This window comes from Sylvia atricapilla, chromosome 4 (assembly GCF_009819655.1).
Source record: "Sylvia atricapilla isolate bSylAtr1 chromosome 4, bSylAtr1.pri, whole genome shotgun sequence".
Taxonomy (NCBI): Eukaryota; Metazoa; Chordata; class Aves; order Passeriformes; family Sylviidae; genus Sylvia; species Sylvia atricapilla.
Window position 1 is genome coordinate 27,355,331 of NC_089143.1, and position 25,941 is coordinate 27,381,271.

At 39.5% G+C, this 25,941-nt stretch overlaps 1 protein-coding gene across 2 annotated transcripts in view; it reads right to left on the bottom strand.

Annotated features, from left to right (window-relative positions):
• FAM53A (family with sequence similarity 53 member A) overlaps positions 1–25,941 on the bottom strand; it is a 70,397-nt gene that overhangs the window by 15,680 nt on the left and 28,776 nt on the right. Inside the window, exon 4 of one of the 2 annotated variants that reach the window (XM_066317362.1) lies at positions 22,391–23,190. In XM_066317362.1, the coding sequence (XP_066173459.1) occupies positions 22,391–23,190 (800 nt within the window). Of the gene's footprint in view, positions 1–22,390; positions 23,194–25,941 lie in introns of both variants that reach the window. The other variant, XM_066317361.1, reaches the window with a different exon arrangement.

The window sequence follows — 25,941 nt, forward strand, 5'->3', positions numbered from 1 at the left end:
CCAATAATCTGTAAGCGAAGTCTGATCTTATCTTGAACCTCCAACTTGAAAAATAATGCTCCAAAAGCATTGAGGTAGTTTGAACAAAATGTGACGTTTTTAAAAAGTCATACAATCATTCTTTTTTTTTAACCTCAGTAAGTTTGTTACCACTTCTTAGCATTTTGAACAGTATTACTTCAGCGCTCATGATGATCAGTATTTAGCAACATGTTTCCACCTCAAGGCCTCCAATGGCAGAGCACAGGGAAAAAAGTACAGAAAGGCCTTTTAATATATAAACGGTGTATCTGCTCTGTAAGCAGCCACAAACCCATCTTTGTCTCCTGACACTAATCAGAATAAACATATCAATACTAGCCTACAAGGTCACTAACATTAACTTATTCAGTGTTAACTCCTCCTGGTTTGGAGTGGTATCACTCTTATTCCTCCCAGCAGAAACATTTTATTGTGATATGTACACAAAATTCCCTGACAATATCCAACAGTTCACCATTTTCTACAGTTGCTGTATTTACACAAGCACATGCTGGCTTATGTCCACTACAAATGTCTGGAGACCATCTGAACGAGTGTTATACTTTACTCAAGCTAAAGGTGGGAATCCAACTCTTTAGTTGTTAAGATTTAAGAAGTGGATACATACTTCAGGTACTGGAGTATACTTTACAAAGGATTCCTCCTACTCCCATCAAACCGAGAATAACATTTACCAGATTAATCACATCCTAAAGTTTAATCCAATTTTTTTTGAATCAGACTGTATCACTACAAGACACAACAACAACACTACAACTTGACATGCAGGCACCCCATTGACTTAAGGACCTATTTCTTTTAAAACTGAATTCTTTCTGCTGCCCATTCCTGAAGGGAGATGACACCTTCCGCAGAGCTCAACCACCACATAACACAGGTAAAATAAGCTGAATTTAAACCAGGGTTTTGTCCAAAGGAGTTGAAAACAACCAGACAGTTTGCATCTTGAAGCCTTTCGTTGATGCCTCAAAAGATGGAAACCAATTAGGTTCTTTCCAGTATACTGAAGCCATTCCAGATTATGAATTACTACCTAACCACTCAGGGTCCGTGCTTGCTGCTGTTAAAGGACCTTAGGCTCAATAACAAAGGACAGAAAATTCTCACTTCTTATGGTTATTCAAATTCTCCACCAGGTGTCCTCTCCCTAGGAGAGCCGAAAGAATTCTGTTTTTAGAATATGAATACCAGAGAACAGTATTTTTCAACATGGAGCATATATTTATTTTAGTTATAAGTCTGAGTTGAGTCTGCAAGTGAAACACACTCCACTGCAAAGTTAAGTATTTCTGTTCATATTAAACTCCATTATTACATTCCTACTCACCTGACAAAGTACTTCTATTTGACAAGCTTAAGGGCCATTTACCAACCCAACTGCACACTGAAAACACACCTTACTGTGCCAACTATGTGAGCTTTGCAAAATTGAAAAAAGTAAGTTTATTGCTCTGGGACATGCAATTTTAACAAGCCCTGGAAATTCAACTAAAAAAGAAGTTTTGGTTCTATAGTAATACAGGCTCAAGTTACAAGAGTTACACAACCAAAATAATATAAAATGCTTAACACAATGGCCTGTGTATTGAGCACTTCAGGACAGTACAACCACTCTGAAATCCCTGAAACCTTCATGTATGTATTTTGAGTCAGGAAAAGTTTCCTTAAAATAAGTATGATTCTCAACAGTAACATTCTCAAAAAAAAAAATCCCAAACTTGCTAGGCAAGCTTTTATGCAAAAGTAAACTTTAATTAAATGCTGAAAGGAGAGAAGTGGAAAAAAACCCGCACACTAAGTTTGTGTTTGAGGGTTTGGAGCACATCAAGAGTCTCAGCTTCTGGATCAATTTTGGTTTTGTGCACTAGTGAAGAATTTCAGTGAGGCTCTATGCTGACTACGCTTCAAGCACATCTGATTTCTGCCACTCTCAGCACACACTACAGCAGTTACAAGTAACCTTGAAGCTCTACAAAATAGGATATGACAGTTAAGCCACAAGCACCTGTCATATGTTTTAAGATCTTTCATATTATTTGTACACCATAACACTGCTTCATATCACTTATTTTAACCTACTAGTTCAAACTTAAATACCCTTGTAACATAAATCTTCTAAAAGGGGTGATTTTCAACACACTGGTTGAAATAGAGTTACCCAAGACAAGCTGAAGTTCAGAAAACTTTCAGTCCTGCTAAGCAATTTAAACCACAGTGTTCTTGTTCCAATGCTACAAAGACTACAACGTTCTCCTGCTCTTTACTGGTAATATAAATGAAGTCTAGAAGACAAGCAAAGCACACACTGATGAACATAAAACAGAACTGAAAAGCGAGATAGTTAAAATATAACCAGACAAAGGAAAAAAGTCTCATACAGTACCAAAAGCCACACCTGAAGAACACTGGGAATATGCAAAACCCTTTCCCAGAAGGCCAACATCTTTGTAGAGCTTAAATTACTCAACCTCTGGTCTTAAAGGCTCTTTTAAACTCCGCATTTGTAAAAACTTTAGAGGCCCAAGCAATCATATACAGAATTTTTGAGTTGTGACAAACTAGACTACCTCTTACATGGAAAAAAGGACCACTTAGGCTGTATGCCTTCTGGTTTTACTACTCAGGCTTGGCTGAGGGAAGGCAGTTTCTTTAGTAAGGAGCTAGAGATGTTATGAGTGTGAAATTGCAGCCACCTGCTACATGCATCTTCCTGGGTGAGGTGGAAGGAGGAGAGACTCCTGACCTACAGCAGGCAGCAGTGACCCCAGAAGGGCCACACTGAGCCAGGCCTTGGTTCTAATACAGACCTAAAGACCTACCAAGAGTGAGATCTACCACTTCTCCTTCCCCTTTCATTGACAGACACAGGATGTTCTTCTCCTATTGCACCAGAACATCTTGTTCTTTTGAAAATGAAATACTTACATACAAAAAAATCTGCAAGAATTTCAACACTTTGATATTTCTGATTAAGGCAGACTATGCAATGATACCTGGAACAATAGGGTACCACAAATAATGAATGTTAAAATTTTTCAATAAGCCTCCAAAATATAACTCAATATTTTATCCCACTGAAACACATCATGAAAACACTTCTGTGCTGGAGATACTTCATGCTCAAAACATCCTACTGACTGAGCAAGAGGGCCTATTTTTGCAACCCCCAAAATACAAAGATATTCTCCTGTTTTAGAGGAAAACAGAAATTATTAAGGGTTTACATGTACAAAGAAAGAACTAGGAAGAGGCACTAAAAGAATTCAGCTATTCTACAACAGTCATTGTCCTTCAAACCTCACACCCTTCTCACTTGATAACTGCTACATAGGCAAGCCTCAGCTCACTCATTCATGGGGCCCTCCTACAACTTGTCCCCTTAAAGTAATGAGTTGTCAAATTGGTGGTATGATTAGGGACAAAAAAAATTAAAAGTCCAGGATTCCTTTGGTTATACTGCAAAATAATTCACGTGAAAAAATGTTAGTGCTGTTTTCAAATTAAAACCAGAGGATGTTTCCCTACTACAGGAGAACCATGTTTGACAGACTGAAGTTAACCCTTGTCAAATCATCTTGCATACCTTGTGTTAATAAAGCACAGTTCAATTAGTCATAAGTACAGTTGAGTACACTGCATTTCATATAGCTGGAAACAATGGTCCTAGGTCACAGAAAGACATTTGTACAAACATCTGCAAAAGAGTTCAATGAGTTGATCCTCTCTCCCAGTTTCCTAAGCACTCTGCATTTTTGCTCCCCCATCATTCTTCTTTATAATGTCTTGAAGAAAGGCTATCCTTTTGGATCAAAGAAAAAAAAAACTACCAAGATCAGCTCTAAAATGCTTCAGCTACACTTGACAAAGTAGTTGCTGAAATCGTTTTAGTTTACATCAGTTTATCCGTTTCTATATCTAATTCGAGTACTTGAGTACTTAGTCACTTGGTTGAAGTTTACAAGGTTACCACATTAGTAACTGAATTATCAGCACACTGCTCAGCAATACTGGAAGCAAGCAGAAGCAGTTGCATTTAAGAACTGAGGATGCATTTGCTATTTTCTCAAAAGCATAGGAAGACAGTTAAAATGGAAGAGCTGTTAAGCAAACATCCGGATCGATGGAACAGTCATTTCACAGAGCACTGAATGAACCAAGTTATTTTTTAACTACTGCAAGTTCAAGATTCTTAAAAAAGGCTGTTGGGCGGAGAAGTGTGTCAAACCAGTACTGCAACAAGAACAACTAATGGAAAACTACCCAGGCTTCTGTTTCACACAAGGTGCTGCAGCTCAGACTCCAAAAGGTTTGGGCTAAGACAAGCTCTTCACATTTCTGCCATTTTATTGTTGAAATCAGAAGGTTTTAGCCACCATAGGTTTATCAAAAACACCCTGTCAGCAGCATACATCTTTTGACATTGCAAATAACACAAAGGGACCTATCTACTACTTATCCAGTTGATGACTTGCACTAGAAATTTTATTTCATCCCTGATTACCATCTACTGCACTTCAGAGTTAAGATCTGTTCAGGAGCTGCATTTTGTTCTCTATCACTTCATTATTACAACAGACCTAAGCTCCAAGGTACCTCCTTATTTCCCAGTTAATGCAAATATTTACTTGAACTATTTAATTGCATTTTTAAACCAGACAGCTGATGTCTGATCAAAGTATTTTCCTGAAAGTCACATACACAAAACAGCAGATGTGTTCACGTGGCAAAGCAACCTCAAAATCTGTGGTGGGATCTCCAATACCAGGAACAGCGCAGAGAAACTATAACCATGACAACAGCAAATCACCTACAAAAAAAGGCTGCAACACCTCCTGATATCAAAACATCACGAGTCCTAACTTCATCCTACGTTGCCCAAATACAAGCAGTGCTTTTCACTCCAAACTGACATTTTCAATCTTGATCTCAAGAGCAAATTTGAAACCTGCTCCTTCTGTTACCCAAAAATGAATAATTTATATAAATAAAAGTGAATCAATTTTGAGAATTATTCAGAAACTAAAAAAAACAAAGACTCCAGGACCTAAAAGCATGTTAAAATAATTCATTTTTTCATTTCTGCTGGCATAGAAAGCTGGACAACTCCAAATATCTGGATATGAAGAAACTAGCAAGAGTAGAAAACTCTAGTCTCATTTACTCCTGATTTTCTTTAGACTCACATGAAAGTAACTGTACTAACTGTAGACTGCCTGTAGTTACTAAATTCTGCCATAAATAATTTTTTCTTCATTGAACAAAAATTCTTTAATTTTTTGCTTCAAAATGCACAGTAAAAACCTCATACACTTGACCACTTGAATGCTGGTGAATCCCCACACAGATTCCAGGAAAACTCAAAATCCATAGCAGAGTACTGCCTACCAGCACTGAGTGATCTTCCTGTTGCTCTCTCCCTTCAACCACACCAAAAAAAGTCCTCAGATTTTAGAGGCTTCTTGGCTTCTTATCTATTACTGAGTAATTCTTCTAAAACAGACAAGATTCCCCTTGCTTTTTGCAAGCTTAAACCATTCTCATTTCAAAATGGAAATTCTCCCCTACATACACACAAGTCCTCACCCCTGTAATTTTTGCAACAAAAGCTCATTTCACATCAGGACTGCAGCTGCATTTGTTGTAAGCCAATTTTCCTCCTTCACCAAAAATCCCCAGCAGTCATTATACTCAAGTAGTCTTACAGATGCAAGTTTGAAGCAAGTTATTTTTCTTAATATGTTTATATACCACACTAAAGTTAAAAAGTCTTTTTGAACATCAAAAACCCCACAGAAGACGAGTCTTCTCCACTAATCCAGTTTAAACCTACTACTTTCTTATCTTCTTCTTGTGTGCACTGATCTCACAGGAAGCTTCTTGGGTGGAGACTTGAGAAAGTTTTCAAAAGCCTCTGAACTGTATCTGAATTACTAGTTTGGTTTCATCTCACATGCCCACTTTCTACCATCCAAACAGACCTTAAACCAGAATATAGTTCTAGAGAAAAACCTCTGCCCTGGCACATCTTCATGCCCTTAGAGCTGAGGAGATCACACACCCCACTCAGCAGAGCAATTAATGCCATATTCTACTCACCCTTTCTGACATAAGCAAAGCAGGTTAAAAGATCTTTTCACAAGTAAGACAGGCAAGGGAGCTGAGTGGCCAGACTTCAGTCCAAGGGAGCCCAGAACAGCAGCATTACATAACTAATCTTGGAAGTTACACCTTGTCCCAAAAGGAAAAGTGTAACTTATCCAAAACCATGCTATGACACAGCACTTGGAATAAAAGTTATAGGCTGTACTAAAGGCCCCAACAGCAACAAAGTTGAACCGCCTACAAAAAAAAAAAAAAAAAAAAAAAAAACACCACAAAAACAACTAAGCATTGAACCTCAGTTGCTTACCCCAGGAAAGACAAGTCCAGAAGAGAATAATTGTTTCTTCTTTATCCTGATCAGGCAGTTTTCGAAGAACTGTATCTCTTCTAATTTCATGTACTTAAGAGCACTTGTATGTTTATTTCAAGCATGGCACACAAACCTATTCTCCCTATTCTACCGTTGTCCTCCACGACCAGCTAAATCATCACTTGAGTTCTTCAAGACACAGTGCAACAATACTGAGACACTGAAATAGAGCAGAAATCTAATTAACACACAAAACAACTGCTCAAAGATGGAGGTGGCAATATATCTTTGTGACGATGTATCTGAAGATAGATTAAAAATGGGGAAAGTATGCCCAAAAGAGTACATTATATTAACATACTTCATGAATTAAAGCTGAGTGACATCAGCCACATAAGGGAAGGCTGGAATATTCATGAACTTGATTGAAATGATATCATGGACACATTTATAGAAAAGCACAAGATCACGCCATCAAACCGCATCCCGAGGAATTAATCAGTTGGAAGGGTCAGAGCAGGACAAGAAAAACAAGTGACTGCAGTCACCAACACAAAACAGCCGTAAAAGGAGAGAGAATAAAAGAAAATAGGAAAAAATAGTAGTCAGAGATAGGCGAGGTTCACAGTCTGCTTCAGCAGAGCCTGGTTCACTTAGCATAGCAAAAGAGACAATCAGTGGTAACTTTCTCTAAAACAGGCACACTGCAGAGGGATCAGCTGCAAGGAAAAGCTAAAGAATCAGCTCCAGGGCACAAACACATTTGATAAGGACATGTGATATGATCAGTCATGAGTAAGTTTAAGAAACCACCTTCTTCATGGCAGTTTTCTAACATAAACAAACCAAGTTGGGAATGAACAATAAAATCCAGTTCCAATTAAAATCCAGGTTAGATGGTTCTCATGTGCTAATCCTATAAGTAAAACAAAACAAACGGCAGGAACTTCTATGATATTCACTTGAATTTTACAGGATATTGAAACCCAGGATCCCGTGCAATCTCTTTCAACAAGATTTCAGCTTAGCTATACATCTGACAGTTGGTACTTCTTGGAAATCGGTGCTTCCACAGTATGCAATCCTAACGAGGAAGGTTAAGGAAGAGAAACTAGCAGGGTGGGGAGTGTTACACAAGAACAAATTTATCATAAATCTCTGGACATATTTAAATAGATCACAGAAAAGCATTTTGATCACAAGCTGGCCAGTGAAGGGTGAAAGTAGCTTTACTCTGTGTACACAAAACCTTTGCAGACGGAGAGAAGAAAAAACTCGAAGTAGGTATGAGTCACATTAAAGAATTTAAATATGACTGCTTTGGACTTGACGTGCAGAAGGTAAAGGAGGTTTAAAGCAGAGGGAGTTAACAGCAACACTCAGTTCACTAACAGTTCCACTGAGGTTTGTTCTTACAGATTAGAGGTTATTACAAATACAATGTTAGCTAAAAATGCACTTCAACATCCTGCCCCTCCTTCATTTCCTCTCTGTAATCCTTTGGTTTACAGTTTCCAAACACGGACTTCAAGGATCAAGTAATTTCTGCTGCAACCCAGAGGTAAAACCACTAATATACATTACAAACCATATTATCATTACAAAACTGGACATGACCCTCAGTCTGAATGAATACAGATCAAATGATCCCCCGTGGAAGACATGATGAAGTCTGTTCCACGGCAAGGGAAAGATTTCACCACAACAGAAGAAAAAAACCACCCTGGTATGACAGCAGCTAAGTCAGCCAAGCAGTACTGCTTGCAACATCTCCTGTAAGATATCAAAGCAAAAAAGGTTGTTTTGTTTTAGATAAACAGAGGAGAAACTCAAAGTGTCCCAAACCTGTCACTTGTTACACTCTACAGACTGTATGATGTAGCACTAGTTTGAATCTCCTTCCTATTTAGGTCACAGTTCCTGCTACTCCCACAAGTTACTGTAGGACAGAGAAGCACCTCAAATCACCACTATTAGTTGTGGTGAATGTGGCAGTATATTGATTTTTGCTTTGTGTAACTGGCAGTTGGTTTCATTACTACTTAAGAACAGGAATCTTAACTCAAGTTATTTCACAGGTGCATGAGGAACTACTACAGTAGAAGATCCAGCATGTATCAGTAGAGCCATACCTGAAGAAGAAAATAGCATTTATGCCTAAACAGACATTTCGAGGCCAAAGGCCATCTCAAGAACATCAGCTTTCCAAACAGTGCTGCTTGGGAAATTAATAATTGGAAGAGACAGGCATTGAGAGCTACTCACAGACCTAGAGCATACACTAAAAAGGTTGCAGAGGACATTCATTCCTTCCCCCTCAAACTCTGGCATCCCCTCCTCAAGTACACTAGTATTCTTTTTTTAACCCATAGCTTTAAGGCACTAACTTCCAGACTATCAAACTACTGACAGTGGCAATTAAAAAAAAAAAAAAGAAAGATATTGCCAAATTCTGCTTGGGAACAGACCTTTTGGGCAGTTTCCACCTTTCTGCCACCATCCTCTAGCTGCTGACTGCCACACATGCAACTTGTCTCATGGTTCCTCCAAAGGTCTTCATATTTTTCAAAATATGTATTAAGACAGGAAAAGCCAAAACTATGCTAAGTGGATTTCAATTTAATATGGTAATGTTAAAGATTTGAAACCACAGTCATTGATTGCTGAAGCAGATTCACTAAAAAAACACAAGTACAAGCCACAAAAAGAGTTGATCACATTAGCAGAAGGATGTCCTGTCTGTCTGGGAGCAAAGAGTGGACAGGGAGATGTTTGAGTGTGTTCACATGGCTTCACAGATACTGGACACTCTCAGATACGCCATGGCTACAACACCCAGCAAACATCAGGGTCACTAGATCCCAAACCTACCTCATCAGGGAATGTTTTGTACAAGGCAGCTTTGACAGTAGCCTAAGAATAGTTCAGTGTATTTATACAGGACTAACTATGGGTCATGCCACCACACAAGAGGAACAGAGAACTCAGTTCCGCTACATCTCTCTGCTACAAGCCTTTGAATATTCCTTACTGCCATAATGAAGGTGGAGCAGGACTTAGCAATGCTCAGCGCCAGGAAAGACAGATGGTTTTCTGGACAGTTATTCTCTACAAGGATCTCAACAGGATTTTGACATCAAACCAAAGAACTTGAAAAAAAATCCCTAAACAGAACGCAGCAGAGCAGAGCTGCAAAAATAACTCAGAGCAAAGCCAAAGGGACTCGTAGAACAGCAATGTACATGAAGCAGAACCCAAGGAGTGGCAAGCTGTGTAAACTTAATTCTGCACATGCCCTGTTCTCACACAGTAATAAAGTATCACTCCTGCTTCCAACATTCAGTTCTACTGTCCTCCCTCCAAAAGACAGAGAGCTTACAGCAGCAAGTAGTATTCCATAACATCCTTATAAAACATAAGCACATGCAGGGACACACAGACAGTAATAGGGAAAGAAGCTGGCAACACTTAGGAGGAAAAAAGGTTTTTTACCATGTAAAATTAGCCAGCAGACATGCTGGGATGGCAATTTCCAGTAAACACAGACATACATTTTGTAAAGATGCTTAAATGCCATCAGAAAAAACATACTGACTCTCAGTAAAACGGTTCCATCTTTAGGTTTGTACCATGTAAGATTCATCCTAGAAGAAAAAGCCTTATGTGCAGACAAACATTTCCTTTTTCAAGGTCTGTTACTGAAGGATCTTTTCAAGTTCAAGAACCTTACTTTTTTTTTTTTTTTTTACGAACACAGCTGGGCAGAATAGCATCCAAATTCAACAGGATCAGAGGCAGAGACTAGAGGTTCTCCAAACCCTGTGTCAAACCATCAGACTAACCCCTTCAGGCAACAATGTTCAAGGTAAGAACAACAGTCATCTGTCTTTGAAAAATAACTAGGTCAAGAAAAGACTCTGCTGTGGTTAGAAAAAACCCACAAGGCCACTTCTTGACAAACTTTATGACCCGTGTAACTCCGGTTTGGAATGTAGTTATCAGTTATGCCTTAGCACAGAAAACTTAAATCTGTTCATGACAGCAAGATCACTTTAAGGAGTGAGACTGGGGAAAAAATGCTCCCCCTCTGACGCTGCTCAACTTAAAACGTTTTTTTCCTAACAAATTAAGGACTCAATTAATTAGAAATTGCAGCTATAAGTAAAGGATCTTTTTTCATCATAACAAAGGGGGGGGGATTCCACAAGATATGGATTAGCCAGATTCAGATGCATTTGAAATGGAGCCTTAGATGGACAGCAATTCTCAACCCCCTTCCCTACCCTTTTTTAAGTTACCTAGATACTCATCCTGTTCGTGGCAGGAAGAGGTAAAAGCATCACATTTAAGTCTAGCATCTCCATCAGCTTGGCAAACCACAGAATAATCCTCAGGTACTTACATTAGTACCAGAATCAATCAAGTCTCAGTTAACTAGGCCTATTTCCTAAAATGGGATTGGAAAAATTAAAAACATGTTTGAATTCAAGCCAGGTAGAGGCTGAAGGTAATGGGACAGGACCTCCTAGTCCTGCCTGAAGGATCTGTCATCAATATGAACAATTGCTCCCATAAGTCTGAGACTATAGAAGAAGCCTCAGATGTGCCCTGGAGCTCGTGGGAAAAGCTTTCCTGTTCTACAACACTTATTTTGAAAGGCCTTCCTTCTCAAAAATGGCTGTTCCTTGGACAAGGTACAAAGACTAACAGCATTAGTGTGAAAAAAACATCAATAACCAAAGGAATTTCACTAGTTTTGCACCAAGCACAGAGCTATATAGGAAGAACATGAGATGCATGGAAATATCAGGGATTTGGAGACCACTCAAGTTCAGCACATGTCAAATGCTATGGGCAGGACTCTCACAAGTGTGAGCACTGATGATTAACTGCCCCAGGCTACTCTCAGAGGAAGCCAAATACTGGCAACTAGAAACTTCTAGCTTACTGCAGTAATTATTTGCAGTACTTTGAACCAAGCTAAAAATACATAGTCTTTGATATATCAAGGATCCTTCTCATCTAAATCAGTATGAAGCTAGCACTACACGCACACCAGTACAGGCAAAATGCATCACCTGTCCCCATCACTACAATAAATTACTTTTTAATAGACTACAGTTTCATACTGAATAGATTATAGCTTAATCTGTGATGCCCTAAAAATATACAACAACTAAGCAAATAAAAAGTCCAGAAGGTAACCTTGTGAGATCAATTCATATTGGTTTTATACCACAATATAGAAAGTTGGCATTTAAAGGCTTCACATATTAGATCAAATTATAACTTGGGTAGAGAATGTTTCTCTAAACCATCCCACTAAAAGTAAAAATACCTGTCAGATGATAAAGCTTTGCAGGACCAGGACACTAATTATCCATGATTCATTAGCCATCCCACAAATCTGTTACTGCTTCCTCATATGGAAAGTTCTTAAGGACTGTCACATTCTCAAGCCTGGCAGTCAGAAGATGACTCACTCCCTTTGAGACAAAACATTATTACCAAAATATAATGCCTGTTTCATACAGACATTGTAATCACCATTGTATTTGAAAGATGAAAACAAGGAAAAGGAATTCAGCTTCCCCCTTCCTTTGAGTCCTCCTCATACAAACTCAAACCACAGGGGTGGCAAGGGGAGGGGAGTGTAAGGAAGGGAAAAACAAATGCTAAAGTGGCTTCTATAACCAAACCTTCCATAATTTCAAAGCATGTATGACACTAACATGTTGCAGAGTGACCACAGGAAAGCAGAGCTTCAGGGAAGATAATGTTTTATACCAGTGCCTTGCACACTGCCATTTGCTTAAGGACAAAAATTCAAGTAGTTGCAGAGCCCAAACTTAAAATTACACAATAGAGGTTGTGAAGTTTTTCCACAGTTAGCATATCTTCATCCACATAAAATAAAACGCAAGAAAACAAAAACATCCAGTGATGGAGGAGGATCTGTAAATCAGGAAAAAAAGGATACAGTTTAAGCTACTTTTTTTCACCTATAGAACTTACTCGAAAAATTAATGTAACTTCCCTATATACACTTTATTGGATGGGGCAGGGGAGTCAATTACATTCCAGATTCAAAAAGAACTGGGAGGAAGCTGAGAAGCAGTAGTTTCGACATCTCATTTCATATTTAATTACGTATGCCCTTGTTTCTAGCTTCATTCAACTATAGAATTATCTGAACTGTTAAGTTCAAGAAACTGATAGAGCAAACATTAATTGCTATCAGAGATGCTTCTACTTGATAAAAAAAAACACCACAATCTTTTTTTTTTAAGGAAAATCAAAAATACTGTGAAATTCAAGTCTCCATCAGTTTCACTGATGCTATACCATCAAGCACAGAGGACCCAAACTCCTCACACACCAGTCTGCTGCTACAGAGTCTCCTACATCTCCCTCTTGCAATAACTACACTCTAAAGCCAGCACTGCTCTGCCAGGAAGCCCTTAGAGCTTGCTTACACCAGCTATACATGTTGTGCAGTCATAAAGGTACACATAGACTGTTCAAAAGGAAAATGAATTCCACAGAGCAGTGTCTCTGACAATTAAATCCTTTGAGCTGAGTTACATGTTACTTGGATAGAGCCCATGAGTTTTATGATAAAAGCTCAGACAAGTAAGGTCAGTAGCTACACACCATTGACACCATCTGGGATCTCAAGCCCTACAAAATTCATTGTCAAAGTTATGACCTGTCCTGCCTTCCTTATAGGCAGATGTTGGAAGGTTTATACAGTGCTTGCCTCCTTCTGAAAAAAGGTGTATTAGATTAGATACCATTCTTCATTTTAAGAAACTGTTCTTCTCACTTCCACAAAAATCTGTGACAATGTATTAAAGAACTAAAAACCACACTTAAGTCTCTGCACCTCCCCAGTAGCAGAAAAAGCTCCTAATGTTTGCTCACCAAAGGCCCTTTAAAGTCAGCCATGGCACAAGTGTTGTCCTTAGACACTGCTGCTATGTGCGGCTATGCACATTTTGGTGAAAATCCTCAGCTCTTTGTACAAGAGTACTTCTGTTTTCACCTGGTCCAGTGCCTGAACTAATTTTAAGAAATTAAAGCTTAATTTTGCTATCTTGCTATGCTAGTTATTAAGCATAATACTCAGTTTCAAAAAAAAAAAAAAAAAAAAAAAAAACAAAAAGATTTTCACACGCTTCACATTAAAAACCATCTGGGAAGGGATGGAAATGAACATCAGTTTTGCAACACCACAGTGTTAATAGGAACTGTGTAATTATAGATAAGCTTTTTAACTGATGTTAACAAAGTCACTCTTGAAATAGAAAAATTTAGAGACCTCCTACATTACTTTCACACAACAGATGTGCAGTTCATCTGTTTAGGATTAGAAGGATGAAAGAGCCATACAACTATGCCTGAAATGACAAAATTCAACTCAAAACTGATTGTCAGATAGTAACATAACGCCCAGTGGAAAATACAGTTTTTTGACAAGGTTAAAAAGCTGTTTTTAGGCCTAAGTCAACTACTTATCCCACAAATGCATACTCTAAAAATAGTTTCATATCCCCCTGCAAATACTACTGTTATTTAAACAAATTCCTGCTCAAACAATGGACACAGCAAGAGACGAGCACTAGCTGCTACATATGATTAAGGAGTTTAAAAGAATGCTATACTGATTTATAATGAAAAAAAAAAAGTTATGGTGGGGTTGTTTTGGTTGTTTGGGGTTTCTTTTAAAGATTTGGAGCTTAAGTGCACTTACAGGCTTTTTATTCTGATGCACTACACATTAAAGAATTTTTTTTTTAGTTCTGAAACCAGAATTTGAGTATTTCTAACAACAGCACTTCAACATAGGAAGTAACATCTGTATCACACCTTACAAAATAGGGTAAATAAGGCTTAAGATGACTGAAAAAGGTTCATCACTTTCTACAAAATAGTCATTTCATTAACCTATTTTACTGAGTACTTTGAAGAGGTTTAAAGGAAGAGATCTAATTATTAGGGAAAGTCTAAATGTTTGACTGGAAAGGAATAGACTGAATGTTTGACTGGAAATGGAGATCTAGCTGAACACTTCAGATAACACTACTCAAGCTCCACTGTGGAGCTCTTGAAACTCTGCAAGAAGCTCTCATCCCTGGCTAATGCTTTTCAGAGCAAAAACTCCTGCTCATGTACAAGTCTCTAACTCATGGGAAAAAAAAAATTCCAGGCCAAAAAAGTAGAGTCATTCATAAATTTTTCACAATGCAGAGAAGTGTAGCTGGATACAGGCTCCCAGGCTCTAGGTACCACATTTAATATCTCTATTCCTACTCTTGTTCCTGCAGAAGTTGCTTTCAAACAGAGACTAAAGACACCTCACTAGTTTTCATTAACTAGAGGACCAGGAAGATTTAAGTTCTATTTCCACGAAATATTATCATGGCAGTAGGAAAGAGATCCAAAAATACATGAGACTATCTTAAGTGAATCTGAATAACTGTTATAGCTTAAGCAAAATTGCCCCTGCTTCCCACAAAAGATTCTTTTATCTGCTAAAGCAACCACATCCCTGGAGGCACTTAAAAGGCTACAGTGGGCCAAACACTAGAAAAATACATACTGAGGGAAGTAATCATGCCTCAACAGAGAATGAGACAGGATGATTTAGGACATCTCTCCTCAGCCATGACTTCCACAATTGCTTTTTAGAGACTGATAGCCTAACGTAAATAGCTACTCTCACAAAACTTGATTCCAACTGCTGTACACTACTTTTTAATTTGAGAATATGGGTGATTTAATCACACTACATAGCAGATGCATATTGCTTAACTTCAGAGAGGCAAATCTAACACACAGTCTAAGTCCAAATACTTGGGAGACTTGTTAGACATCTGTTGTCCAGAGAAATGCAGAGCTCAGGAATACCTGTGCTCTTCCAGCACTGACAGTGGTGGTGGGACTGCCACCAGCCACCACTGAAGTTTGCTCAAAAAGTAAATGCCACAGGAGAAGGCATCTCAAGAAACTGCTCCTACCTTCAACACACCTGTCCCTCTCCAAAGAGAATTTCTTCCTGATCTTCACAATACTCTGGCCTCTTAACTGATTCACACCAAACAAGTATAGCTTGACCAACCTCTAGCCGACTGAAGCCAACTTGTTTCACTGTTCAAAATCCTGGAGGCATAGCAGGAGTTCATCTTAACTCTGCTGAAGGTTAGAAAACCAGCAAGTATCTTACTGTACTCGTTTTCATTCAGACATTGGTCCTCCAAGACAAGATTACTGTTAAAAAAAAAACCACACTGAAATATTCAAGTATTTAGCTTCTTGCACATAGGGGGACATTGCATGAGCAAAGAGTAGAAAAATTCTCCTTGAGATCCATGGTTCACAACTTATTTTCAGCTATAAATTATGCTTATGCCTAGAATTACACCAAATGGATTTAAATCACTGTTTTACTTAGCTGGGCAATTTTGATACAATGTTGATATTTGATATACAAATCAAGTTATCTTTGGCTCTCTTGGTTTATGATCACTTACAGAAATTACCATCATAGGAAGAAAAAAAATAGCCCAACAAGTCCCTGGAGTGTTTTTTAAAGTAAAGGCAAACCAGAATTAGTTCTATTTTTCAAATGTTAAGTTAAAGGCTCCCCTGGTAATAAATTTTCAAAAAAAGAACTAAAATTCTGTTCCTGGCTCAACTGCTTCATTCATAGCTTTTCTTTTCAGTCTTAATCTTATACAAAGGCAAACTACTAGTGTTATACATCTATAATTGCTACCATTTTTTATTGATCCCCATCAACCCCAGCCCAATCCTTCTGTACATATACTCATCTATATCGTATTTTCCACAAACCACATTCCAAAACCCAAGGGCATTGAGGGTGCCCTGCAGCACAAGATACCCACACATAGCGCAAGGCCATCTACCGTCTATTTTATCTGAGCACTGCTGAGCCATCAATGCACCACTGAATTGCAACATGTCATACACAGGTAGAAAAAACAGACCTACATTCTGACACACCAAGATATGCTGTACCACATCTTGCAAGTAAATCACAAGAGCTTAAGTGATTATGTGCTGCAGTTGTGTCAAAGACCTTTCCCAAATCACACTCCACTCGTGTGCAAGGCACACAACAGCCTTTGCTGACTTCACAAGCATAAATTACACCTACCCTAAATAACCTGTTTGTTCCCATTTAGACAGAAGGCTACAAGAGACAAGCTTTACATAAGCATCTCAAGCTATTTAAAGTAACATGTTTACTATTTCCAGTACACAATCTGAATGAACTTCATGAGCCAGCACTTAACCTACTTTAGCCAGTGCAGCCCTGACTCATAGGGCAGGCACCCTGTGAGCTTAGTGAGGGACTTGATATCACTTCTTTATCGTGCACATGCTAAAACAGCAACCTGGGAGAAAGCTTGACAAAAGGGAGCAGCTCCTTCAGTGCACTAATCACAACAAAAATTTAACAAAAAAAAAAAAAAAATCAAGAAGAATGCTTCCACATTTTCTTTACTTAAACTTCATGAGGTCACACATAACATGGCTAATTCATAAACCTGCCCCCATAGTAACCATTTTAGTAACCTCAAAGGGCAAAAACCAGCCATTGCCTGCTAGTTCTCAGACTGCAACCACACATTTTGTTACCCTGGCTTATATACCTAAATAAAAAATTTGTATTACAGCTCACCCTTGTATCTGTTCACACTGGCTTCAACAAACTGGCCCACAAAAATTGAAATAAGTAAGTGGATGCAGAGATTGCACAACAGAGATCAGGAGTTACCAGGAAAGTCTCTGTAATAAAAGCAGCAGCCACTCAACCCAAGTTCAGTTGCAACACTGCTGATGTGCTCTGCCCTAAGAACTGCCTCCTCCTCCCACCCGCCAAGGACACATACCTACCCCCCCTCCATTCACCTTTGTTTTGTATATGTTTTTAAACTGCCGTGGAAATCACTATCAACTAGTCCTGCTGCTTATTGTCACACGTACTAATTTTGCTGCTTTGGTCAAAGTTGAACATATTTGACTCATTTGTTCACACTCACCCTGTGAGGAGCCCTTGTTACTATACAGAGCCATTACATCACTGCTATCTGCATCATAAAGGCAACAGTCATAAGGCAATTTTAGCTCAATTTACTTTAAGGATCAAAGTCATCCAACTGTTTTGCCTGTTGAAGAGCTGAAACTTCCAAGAAAGACTTGACCAAGCATTCAGGTGTTGCAGGTGATGAACTGTTTACAAAAATTCACCTGTTGTGTAACACTGTGGAGGTCCAGGATATGATGTTAAAAAAGCTCATTATCAACAGAAAACAGCTCTGTCACTAGTTGTCAGAGTTTGAACCACTAATGCACACTCTGAAGCCCCCAATATGCACACTGGCAGGAGCCAGGCCATGCTGGAGGAAGTATCATATTGCATATTCATTGTTCCTGCATCCCTCAAAGCAGCTGTTGTGGTTGGGCAGGGTGCCAGCTGCAGCTTTGGCTTGACCTGGTGTGGCACTTAGGATCTCTCTCAGTACCAAGAAAATCCAGTAGCATAAAATCCAGATGACTTGAAAGCATTTCTAAGAAAAGAAGCACCCTGTACTAGGAAATTACAACTTCAGTCCCTGAGTTATTTGACTGTTTAGAGACCCTTAGAACACTTCACTGTGTTGCCTTATCAGTCTAATGTTAATTAATGCATGAGATGCCCCAGAATTCAGTAGTTGAAACTATTACTTATGTGAATGAAGCCAGGTATTTCATATAAACTATTTAAACAGACCAAGCACCACTTCACAGAAAACACAAATAGTTTGGGATTTTTACATATGATACCAGGGTCATTACTTTCTGGAACCTCATGCCTCCACAATGGGGGAAGAGTAACACAAGAATGCAGAACACCAGAAAGACTTCAAACTACAGTGTTTTGTTTGATCTAAAACAGAATTAAATCTCCTTGTCACAGTAAAACTTGCTTATACACAAAAAAACATGTGCAACCTCTTGGCTGCTCTTTCCTTGTCGCACCTCAGGATCAACCGACGTGACTCACGAAGCATAACACTGGAAAAAACTCAGCAGTTTCCACTTCAGTAAAGAAACATTTCTCTCCTCATAGTGCAGTCAGCAGTCTAAACACCACCTTGACTCATTCTGTGGCAGCCTCTGATCCAGAGTGGATCTGCTGCAGGAGAGCACAGGCCCAGAGAGGCTTTGCCACACGCAGGCATCTCCAAGCACCAGGGTGACAGGATGTCTGCTGCCATGGAGGAAGGCTGACACTGCTCACTGCAGCCAGCTGCTGACTGGGGCGCCTGTGAACAAACGCTCAGTGGGCACAGACACCACGTTCTGCTGTGCTGCAACTCCTACAGCTCTTCTTGCACACAAAACTGAATGGAGAAAGTAATTTTGCGCCTTCAGGGGCTGAAAACAGCTATCATATTTTGTTATCTTTTCCTACAGTCTCTTCTACTTGTTTTTACAGCTGTCTGCATGTCCTAGAAGGTCTGATGTTTCACAGGTTTGTATTTTCAGCTTCTAGTCCAGAAAAAGACCCTTCCAGAATTTAGCACTATGTGAGAGCTAAGCAAGGGTGTACAGCAATCTGCCTGAACACTTCAGTCACTTTCTACATACATGAATCACTCACTTTACTGGATATTAATTAAGCATTTTCCATGAGAACTGAAGATAGGGCATATTCCTTCCCAAGAGGGCATGAAAACCTAAACCAGAAAGGGAGTGCAGTGAGGTGTGAAGGTCTGTGGAAGAATAAAACAAAGTCAAAGTACATAGAAATAAACAGTTTATGGTATTCAGAGCTGCCCAATTCTTTACCTCCTCTAAAAGGCACAAATCAGAATATTAAAGATGCAACAGTGGAAGGAGCAAACCATGAACAAGGATAGAAATTAAGAACAAGCATGAATAAATTAATAACCTGAATTTTCTCATCAATGAATTCTGAACATAAAACGCAATGACAATGGAATCTTTGCTTTCAGAATCAGACTTTTGATTTTTCTAGCACTAACATTTATCAAATTATTAGTGACTGAAGCAGCAACCCGCAAGTACATTTTCAGAACTCAACTAGCAAAAAAACCACTTCAGGAATGAAAAGAAGCCCAAAACAAACAACTAATACCAAAACAAAAAACCAAGAAAATAAAACACATCAAACTAGAAAACCCCTTTCATGCCCTTCTGCCTCCAAAGCTTCACCTAACCACAGCTATTCAAGATCTTTATTCAGAAGTAACAGCCCTTGCTTCAAGCTGAAGTAAATAATTCATTTAGTGCTGATAAATACTGATTTGAGAGAACTCTTTGCTGAGAAGCCTTCTGCAACTTTAGCAGATGTTTGTTTCAACCTCTCAGGACATCAGAGCATTGGCAGAAATGTCTGCAGCCCCAAAACCTTCATCTTCAAGCAGTTGTGGCACCAACACACCACCTTCGAATCTATCATATATCATATTTGACCCATGTTAAGTTCTCCACAAGCACTATTATCTAACTGCTGACCTGGTTTGGAGCAACGACTTGGTAAGTTGAGCTTTTTGGGAAGATTTGAGAACATCAAAATATTTGCAATAAAGCTTAAAACAAAAATCCTTAAAAGTGCTTGTTTTCAACAGAGGTCTTTCATTAACTGACTTGGAAGTGAATTTGAAATCACAGAGAAAAAGTATTTTTGGAAACAATAAGGAGTCATCAAGACACATGAAAGGAAGGTCTTACTGAACTTTCTCTGATGGTAGCCCTGATCTTCACTGAGCTCTATGCAGATATAGGACACCTTGTATGACACTTCAAAACAAGCCTTTGGTAGTATTACTTCATGATATTTTGCACAGCAGTAATTTTGCTTAAGACCACAAGTTTCAAAGCATACATATATACATATTTGCCAGAATTTGGAGCATGCAGAGAAGTTAAGATATAAAGACTTCCAACAATAAAATGGGTAAGCAAGTTGACATTCTAAAAAAATCTGTTATTTCTTGGAAACTTAATTCAATTCTTACTTCATATGTTTCCAGTATTTGCCTAATTTTTAAACAGATGATTTCACTGAAGTTTAGCATGTTTGGAAGTTGATATATTTCCAAGCTATAGTTTGTGCCTTTGATTAAATACACAGCAGTATCTTAATAGGAAGATTCTACTCAAATAGCTGGAAAGAAAACATCAGGCCTTGATACTGCAGAATAAACTACTTATCATAAAATCATCACTTCAAAATAGTTTTACAGGAAAAAGCAGTCAAGACTGGCTAGGTATTAGTGTCAGATAAACTTCTGCAGCAAATCCAAACAGCCAAAAAACTTCCTATAGACATGGGCTATAATACGTTTCCTCCATACACCCTGCTGTATGGATTATTTAAAAGGGTAAGATCTGAGCAACTGAAGCTACTCAGTGGCCTGAACTATTGCATCTCACCTCCAGAGCCTGAAGAATGCAAGCATCTAGTCTAGCCAACAAAAGGGGCAGGTTTTAAATTTTACATAAAGAAACCTGCATTAGACCACACAGGCAGTTGAAAGGCAAATCCAATAATACTTCTGGTCTAGATTAGCAAACTAATCTCAGCAGTGATTAACACAGAGGAACAGGTAAGATCTGATTAGCTAACTAGCAAACTTGCATCTTAGCCAAAACTCAGAACACTGTCTAGTCATACCTAAAACAGAACTGGTTACCAACTTTGTCAGGAACTAATCAGATTGTTCTACCCCCACAGCTTCACCAACAATGTATTTTTTAAAGAACATCCCTTAAGATATAAGGAAATTGCTTCACAAAAATAGAAGGGAAGGACAGTTGTCATCGTAGAGACTTTTAGCCAAGTGGATATAAACTGGATACAGTTCCAGTATCTGTCTTTCTGGTATTTTTCCCCATGTATTTTGATGTAAAGCCTACTGATACTGGGACAAGCTGCATGTTTTAGCCAACACCGTGCTCTATTTGGCTTTCCTTTTGCACAGTGCATCACATACAGGGACACTGGCGCACAACTGAGTCTCTTCCTTACAATTTTACTGCTACTTTTACAAACTGCCTCCTCACCACTAGTCATAACAGATCTATCACACAAGCCTGCTAAGTCTGGTATCTGTTGAAGGCAGTAGGGTTATATTCACAAGGACAAAGTGTTCTCTGACCATAACGTTAGATTCAGTTTTACATTTTGAACTGTATCGTTCAACTCTATGGACAAAGAACCTCAAAAAAAATGAGCTCTGTTACATGCATTTGTATTACATGTAAACTATAGGCACGAACTGAAGTTTTCTAGTTTCTTTTTTAGAATCAGCACCTCTACTCTCATGAGGAGGGAATTCTAAATGAAATTCTGGAGTAAAACACCTCTCCATTGAGCTGGAGCACCTGGAGTTGCCATATTAGAACACTATCTCTTTCCAACTACTTATTAGCAGCTTCTTCCGTTAATCCATTTATACAGGGGCTGCTTGCTCTTATTTAGCTTTATGGAATTACTCAAACTAAGGGGAGGCTTAATGAAACAGATTTGCACTAAGATTACTCAGAAATCATTGCATTTGGGAACACAGTGGTATAAATTCTTTGCTACTGTGTCTACTCCATTCCCCATGGCTTCCTTGCTTTACAAAAAGCAAGCCATTTTACTGTGGCCTCTGCTTTAAGCATCTTTTCAGAGTCCTCAGCACTCTATACCAAGCAGAATGGACTTCAATAACTGTGTTTCACAGGCAAAGTGTAAGTTGCTTTAGGGTAAAGTGCAAGCAACCTGCTCTCCTGCCAAAGGTGATAGATACAGGGCACAAGCAAATCTGCAACAACCACAAATTAGTGCTGCTGATCTTAAGCCAGCCCTTCTGCAAGAGCTCCCTTCCCACACTGAGGAAAGTAAAATCTCACCCGTGTCATTTTAAAAAAGTCTAACGATGGCCTGTTCCATCGTACATCCTCCTCCCGTCTGCGCTTCAGCCGGCTTTTCTTTTCGTTCAGGACGCAGGGCTGCGAGCGGCACCTCAGCAGGCCCTGCCGCCGGCTGAGCTCGGGTGTGGAGGTGGGAGTGCTGTTGGCTGAAGGCAAGAGATTTCCCGTCTCGGTGATGTGCTCCTGGGAGAGGGACAGGCGGCGCCTTGGGTTAAAGTCACAAGGGCCTCCAGAATTCCAGCGGGTGCTGGAGCTCGTGCTGCCCTCGCTGCTGTCCACAAACCCACTGCTGGCAGAGGAAGGTCTGGGTACTGGAGAGGTGTTGAAGCTGGTGATGGTGAAGACGTTGTTTAGGGACAGGATGTTTTGTGGCAGGCTGATGCTTGTGCTTCTCTGCAAGGTGGCACTTCCGTGGCTGTTGCAGCGCTGCAAGGTCGCGCTGCCACCGCTGTTACAGCGTCTCTTTGACACAGGAGTCCAAACCTTGGAGCTGCCGGGCTTCCAGGGCGACCGGCAGCGAGCCAGCTCGTCCGGCTCCGACAGGGACCTGCAGTGGCGCTTGGTGGGCGGTGCCAGGGGCTGACCCGAGTTTTCATTAAGGTTTAACTCACTGATCCATCCTGACACCATGGACGTGCTGGAGGATTCCTGCTGCCACGGCACACTGCCATTGCTGGCAGCGCTGGTGCTGAACGGGCACACTGGGAAAGGGTAAGCTGAATTCCTTGTTGTGTCAGGCTGGATTGGGTAACCCCCATTTAAAGCTTTCCAGGGACTGTCTTCTGAAAGCAAAAAAAAAAAAAAAAAAAAAAAAGAAAAAAGAAAAAAAAGAAAAAAGAAAAAAGGAAAAAAAAAAGATACAGGTGAAAGATGGAAAAGGGAAAGAACAATTTGCCTAGTTTAATATAAAGCCATCAAAATCACCTTCAGAAGGATGAGCCATAATTACCCAGCTCTCAATCAAAATTTCACACAAAACAAAAGGTAGAAAATTCAAAAAAACAGAAAGACCAAAGTATTTCATCAGGGACCAATCCAGGTATTCCAACATATATGTACCTTAATACTTTTTCCTCTATACTGAATAATTTCTATATTTTTTTTTCAGTGAGCAACAGGGACAGTTTCCTAGTGTACAGCACATACCACAATTAAATCATGTAACAGTGAAAAACCTCAGGTACAAGCCATCACGGAGCTTTCTATTTTTATTTTTTTATGCAAGAGCAGGATAATCACTTCAGACTGTTGTTCTTCATTTAGCTCTTACACTTTTCTATTAAGAACACTATATTAAAGAAAACTTGAAAGGGTGTTCACATCCTCTGCTCAGGAAAGCTTTACTTTAAATTAGAATCAGTATATAAAGTTGAATCAGACTGAAGACTGTTGCCTTCCCCCCTTACATTCTGAATATTAAAAAAAACCCACAGATCTTAATTTAATGCATAAAATTAAGTATCCGTTAAGAACCTCCTGCAAATTTTACTGTGAATGCAGACCTAGTGCACAACTTCTCATCTGAAGTGGCAACGCTGGGTTAAAAGCAGTCTGCCAGCACAGCCTCTCACTCTTTTGTGAAGCGTTTCTTTGAGAACATTCTGCACATTTTACAGCTGTTCCTCCACATTATACAATGAAGTGTAAGAAGAACTACAGCAGACTTTGGATTTGCAAATTGAAAAGCAGCAAAACTGTTGGCCAGCTAACAGTGCTTCATGCTTGGTTAGAAAATTTGCTAATTTAAACCAATTAGCCCAATAAGTTTCACTTATCCTGGCTTTAAAGAAAGAACATTTAAAATACCCATTTTTTCCCATACACCTGTTTTAAGAAGCTAGATAGAACCTAAACACTGAATACTAATATATTCTTATGGTTGACTTTCTAAACTAAGTTTTAGAGTAATCAACAGCTAAAAGATTTGCTGAGTAGCTTTAAAAGCTGCAAACCCAAATAGTTGTACATGTTCCATGCCCAAAGTATGTCATGGATTATCCTGTTTATTTGGATCTTATTTAAAGAACACCCTATTGTCTCAAAATCATTTAACTGCGCAGACAGCTGGCCTATTCAAACATGTTTTATTAGAATTCCTCTGTCCTTCCTCCTCCATTCTTTCAGATGGGTACAACCACATACTGTGCTTTGCCTTAAGCATGCAAGTTCTTCAAGGCAGGGACCATCCATAATTCAATGCAAGTAAAAGAGCCAACACAAGAGGATCCAGCTAATGTTTGAAACTCCTAGCATCTACTGTAGGACAGTTTCCTAGCTGGGACTCACCTTTTTTTTTTTTTAAATCATTAGGAAGCTTTCTTCCAGGCTAGGAGGCTTATTTAGAAGTTTAATGTACAAAAGAAAAAAGCCCAGAGTCGAATCTATGGTTCAAGTGTTTACATGGCAGAATCACCTAATCATTTAGTCTGGAAAACAGATCAGAGTCCAACCATTACCTTCACCAAGTCCACTGCTAAACCACATCTATGTGTCTTTTAAATACCTGCAGGGATGGTGACTCCACCACTGCCCTGAGCAGCCAGTTTCAATACTTGACAACCCTTCCAGTGAAGAAATTTTTGCTAACATTCCAGTCTAGGCCTCCCCTGATGCAATTCGAGGCCTCTTGTCCTGTCACCTGTGGTTCGGGAGAAGCCTTTCCCTCATTGCACAAGAGAGGTCAGCTTGTTAGAGAAGGAGGATCAGGTTGGTCAAGCAGGACCTGTCTTTCATAAAGTCCTTCAGGCCCTTTTAGTAGATGGGTGTCACACTTGGTGACCTCCAGTCACCTGGGACCTCCCCAGAGAGCCAGGACTGCTGGAAAATGACAGAGTGGCTCACTGATGCCCTCCACAAACTCCCTCAGTCCTCTTGTGTGGATCCCATCCACCCCACTTAGACCTGGGTGGGTCTCAGTGACATACCAGATCTCTGACCACTTCCCCTTGGATTGTGGGGGCTTCATTCTGCTCCCTGTCCCTGTCTTCCACCTCAGGGAGCTGAGTACCCAGAGAACAACTGGTCTTACTGTTAAAAGACTCTGGCAAAGAAAGCATCAAGCATCTCAGCTTTTCATCATCCTTTGTCCTTATATTCTTCCTTGCATTCAATAAAAGATGGAGATTCTCCTTAGCCCTCCTTTTGTTGCTAATGCATTTATAGAAACATTTTTTATTATTATTTTTATGGCAGTAGCTAGATTAGAGTCTTGCTGGACTCTGGCCCTTCTAATTTTCTCCCTGCATAACCTGACAACATCCTTGTAGTCTTGAGTTGCCTTCCCCTTCCTCCAAAGGTCAACTCTCCTGGCTTTTTTTTTTTTTTTTTTTTTTGCCTTGAGCTCCAGCCAAAGCTCTCTGTTCAATCAGGCCAATCTGATTCCCCACTGGCTCATGTCTCAGCACATGGGACAGCCTGCACCTGCACCTTTACCATTTCCTTCTTAAAGCACATCCAGCCTTCCTGGACTCTTTGGTCATTCAGGACTGCCTCCCAAGGGATTCTGGTAACCAGCCTGCCACACAGGCTGA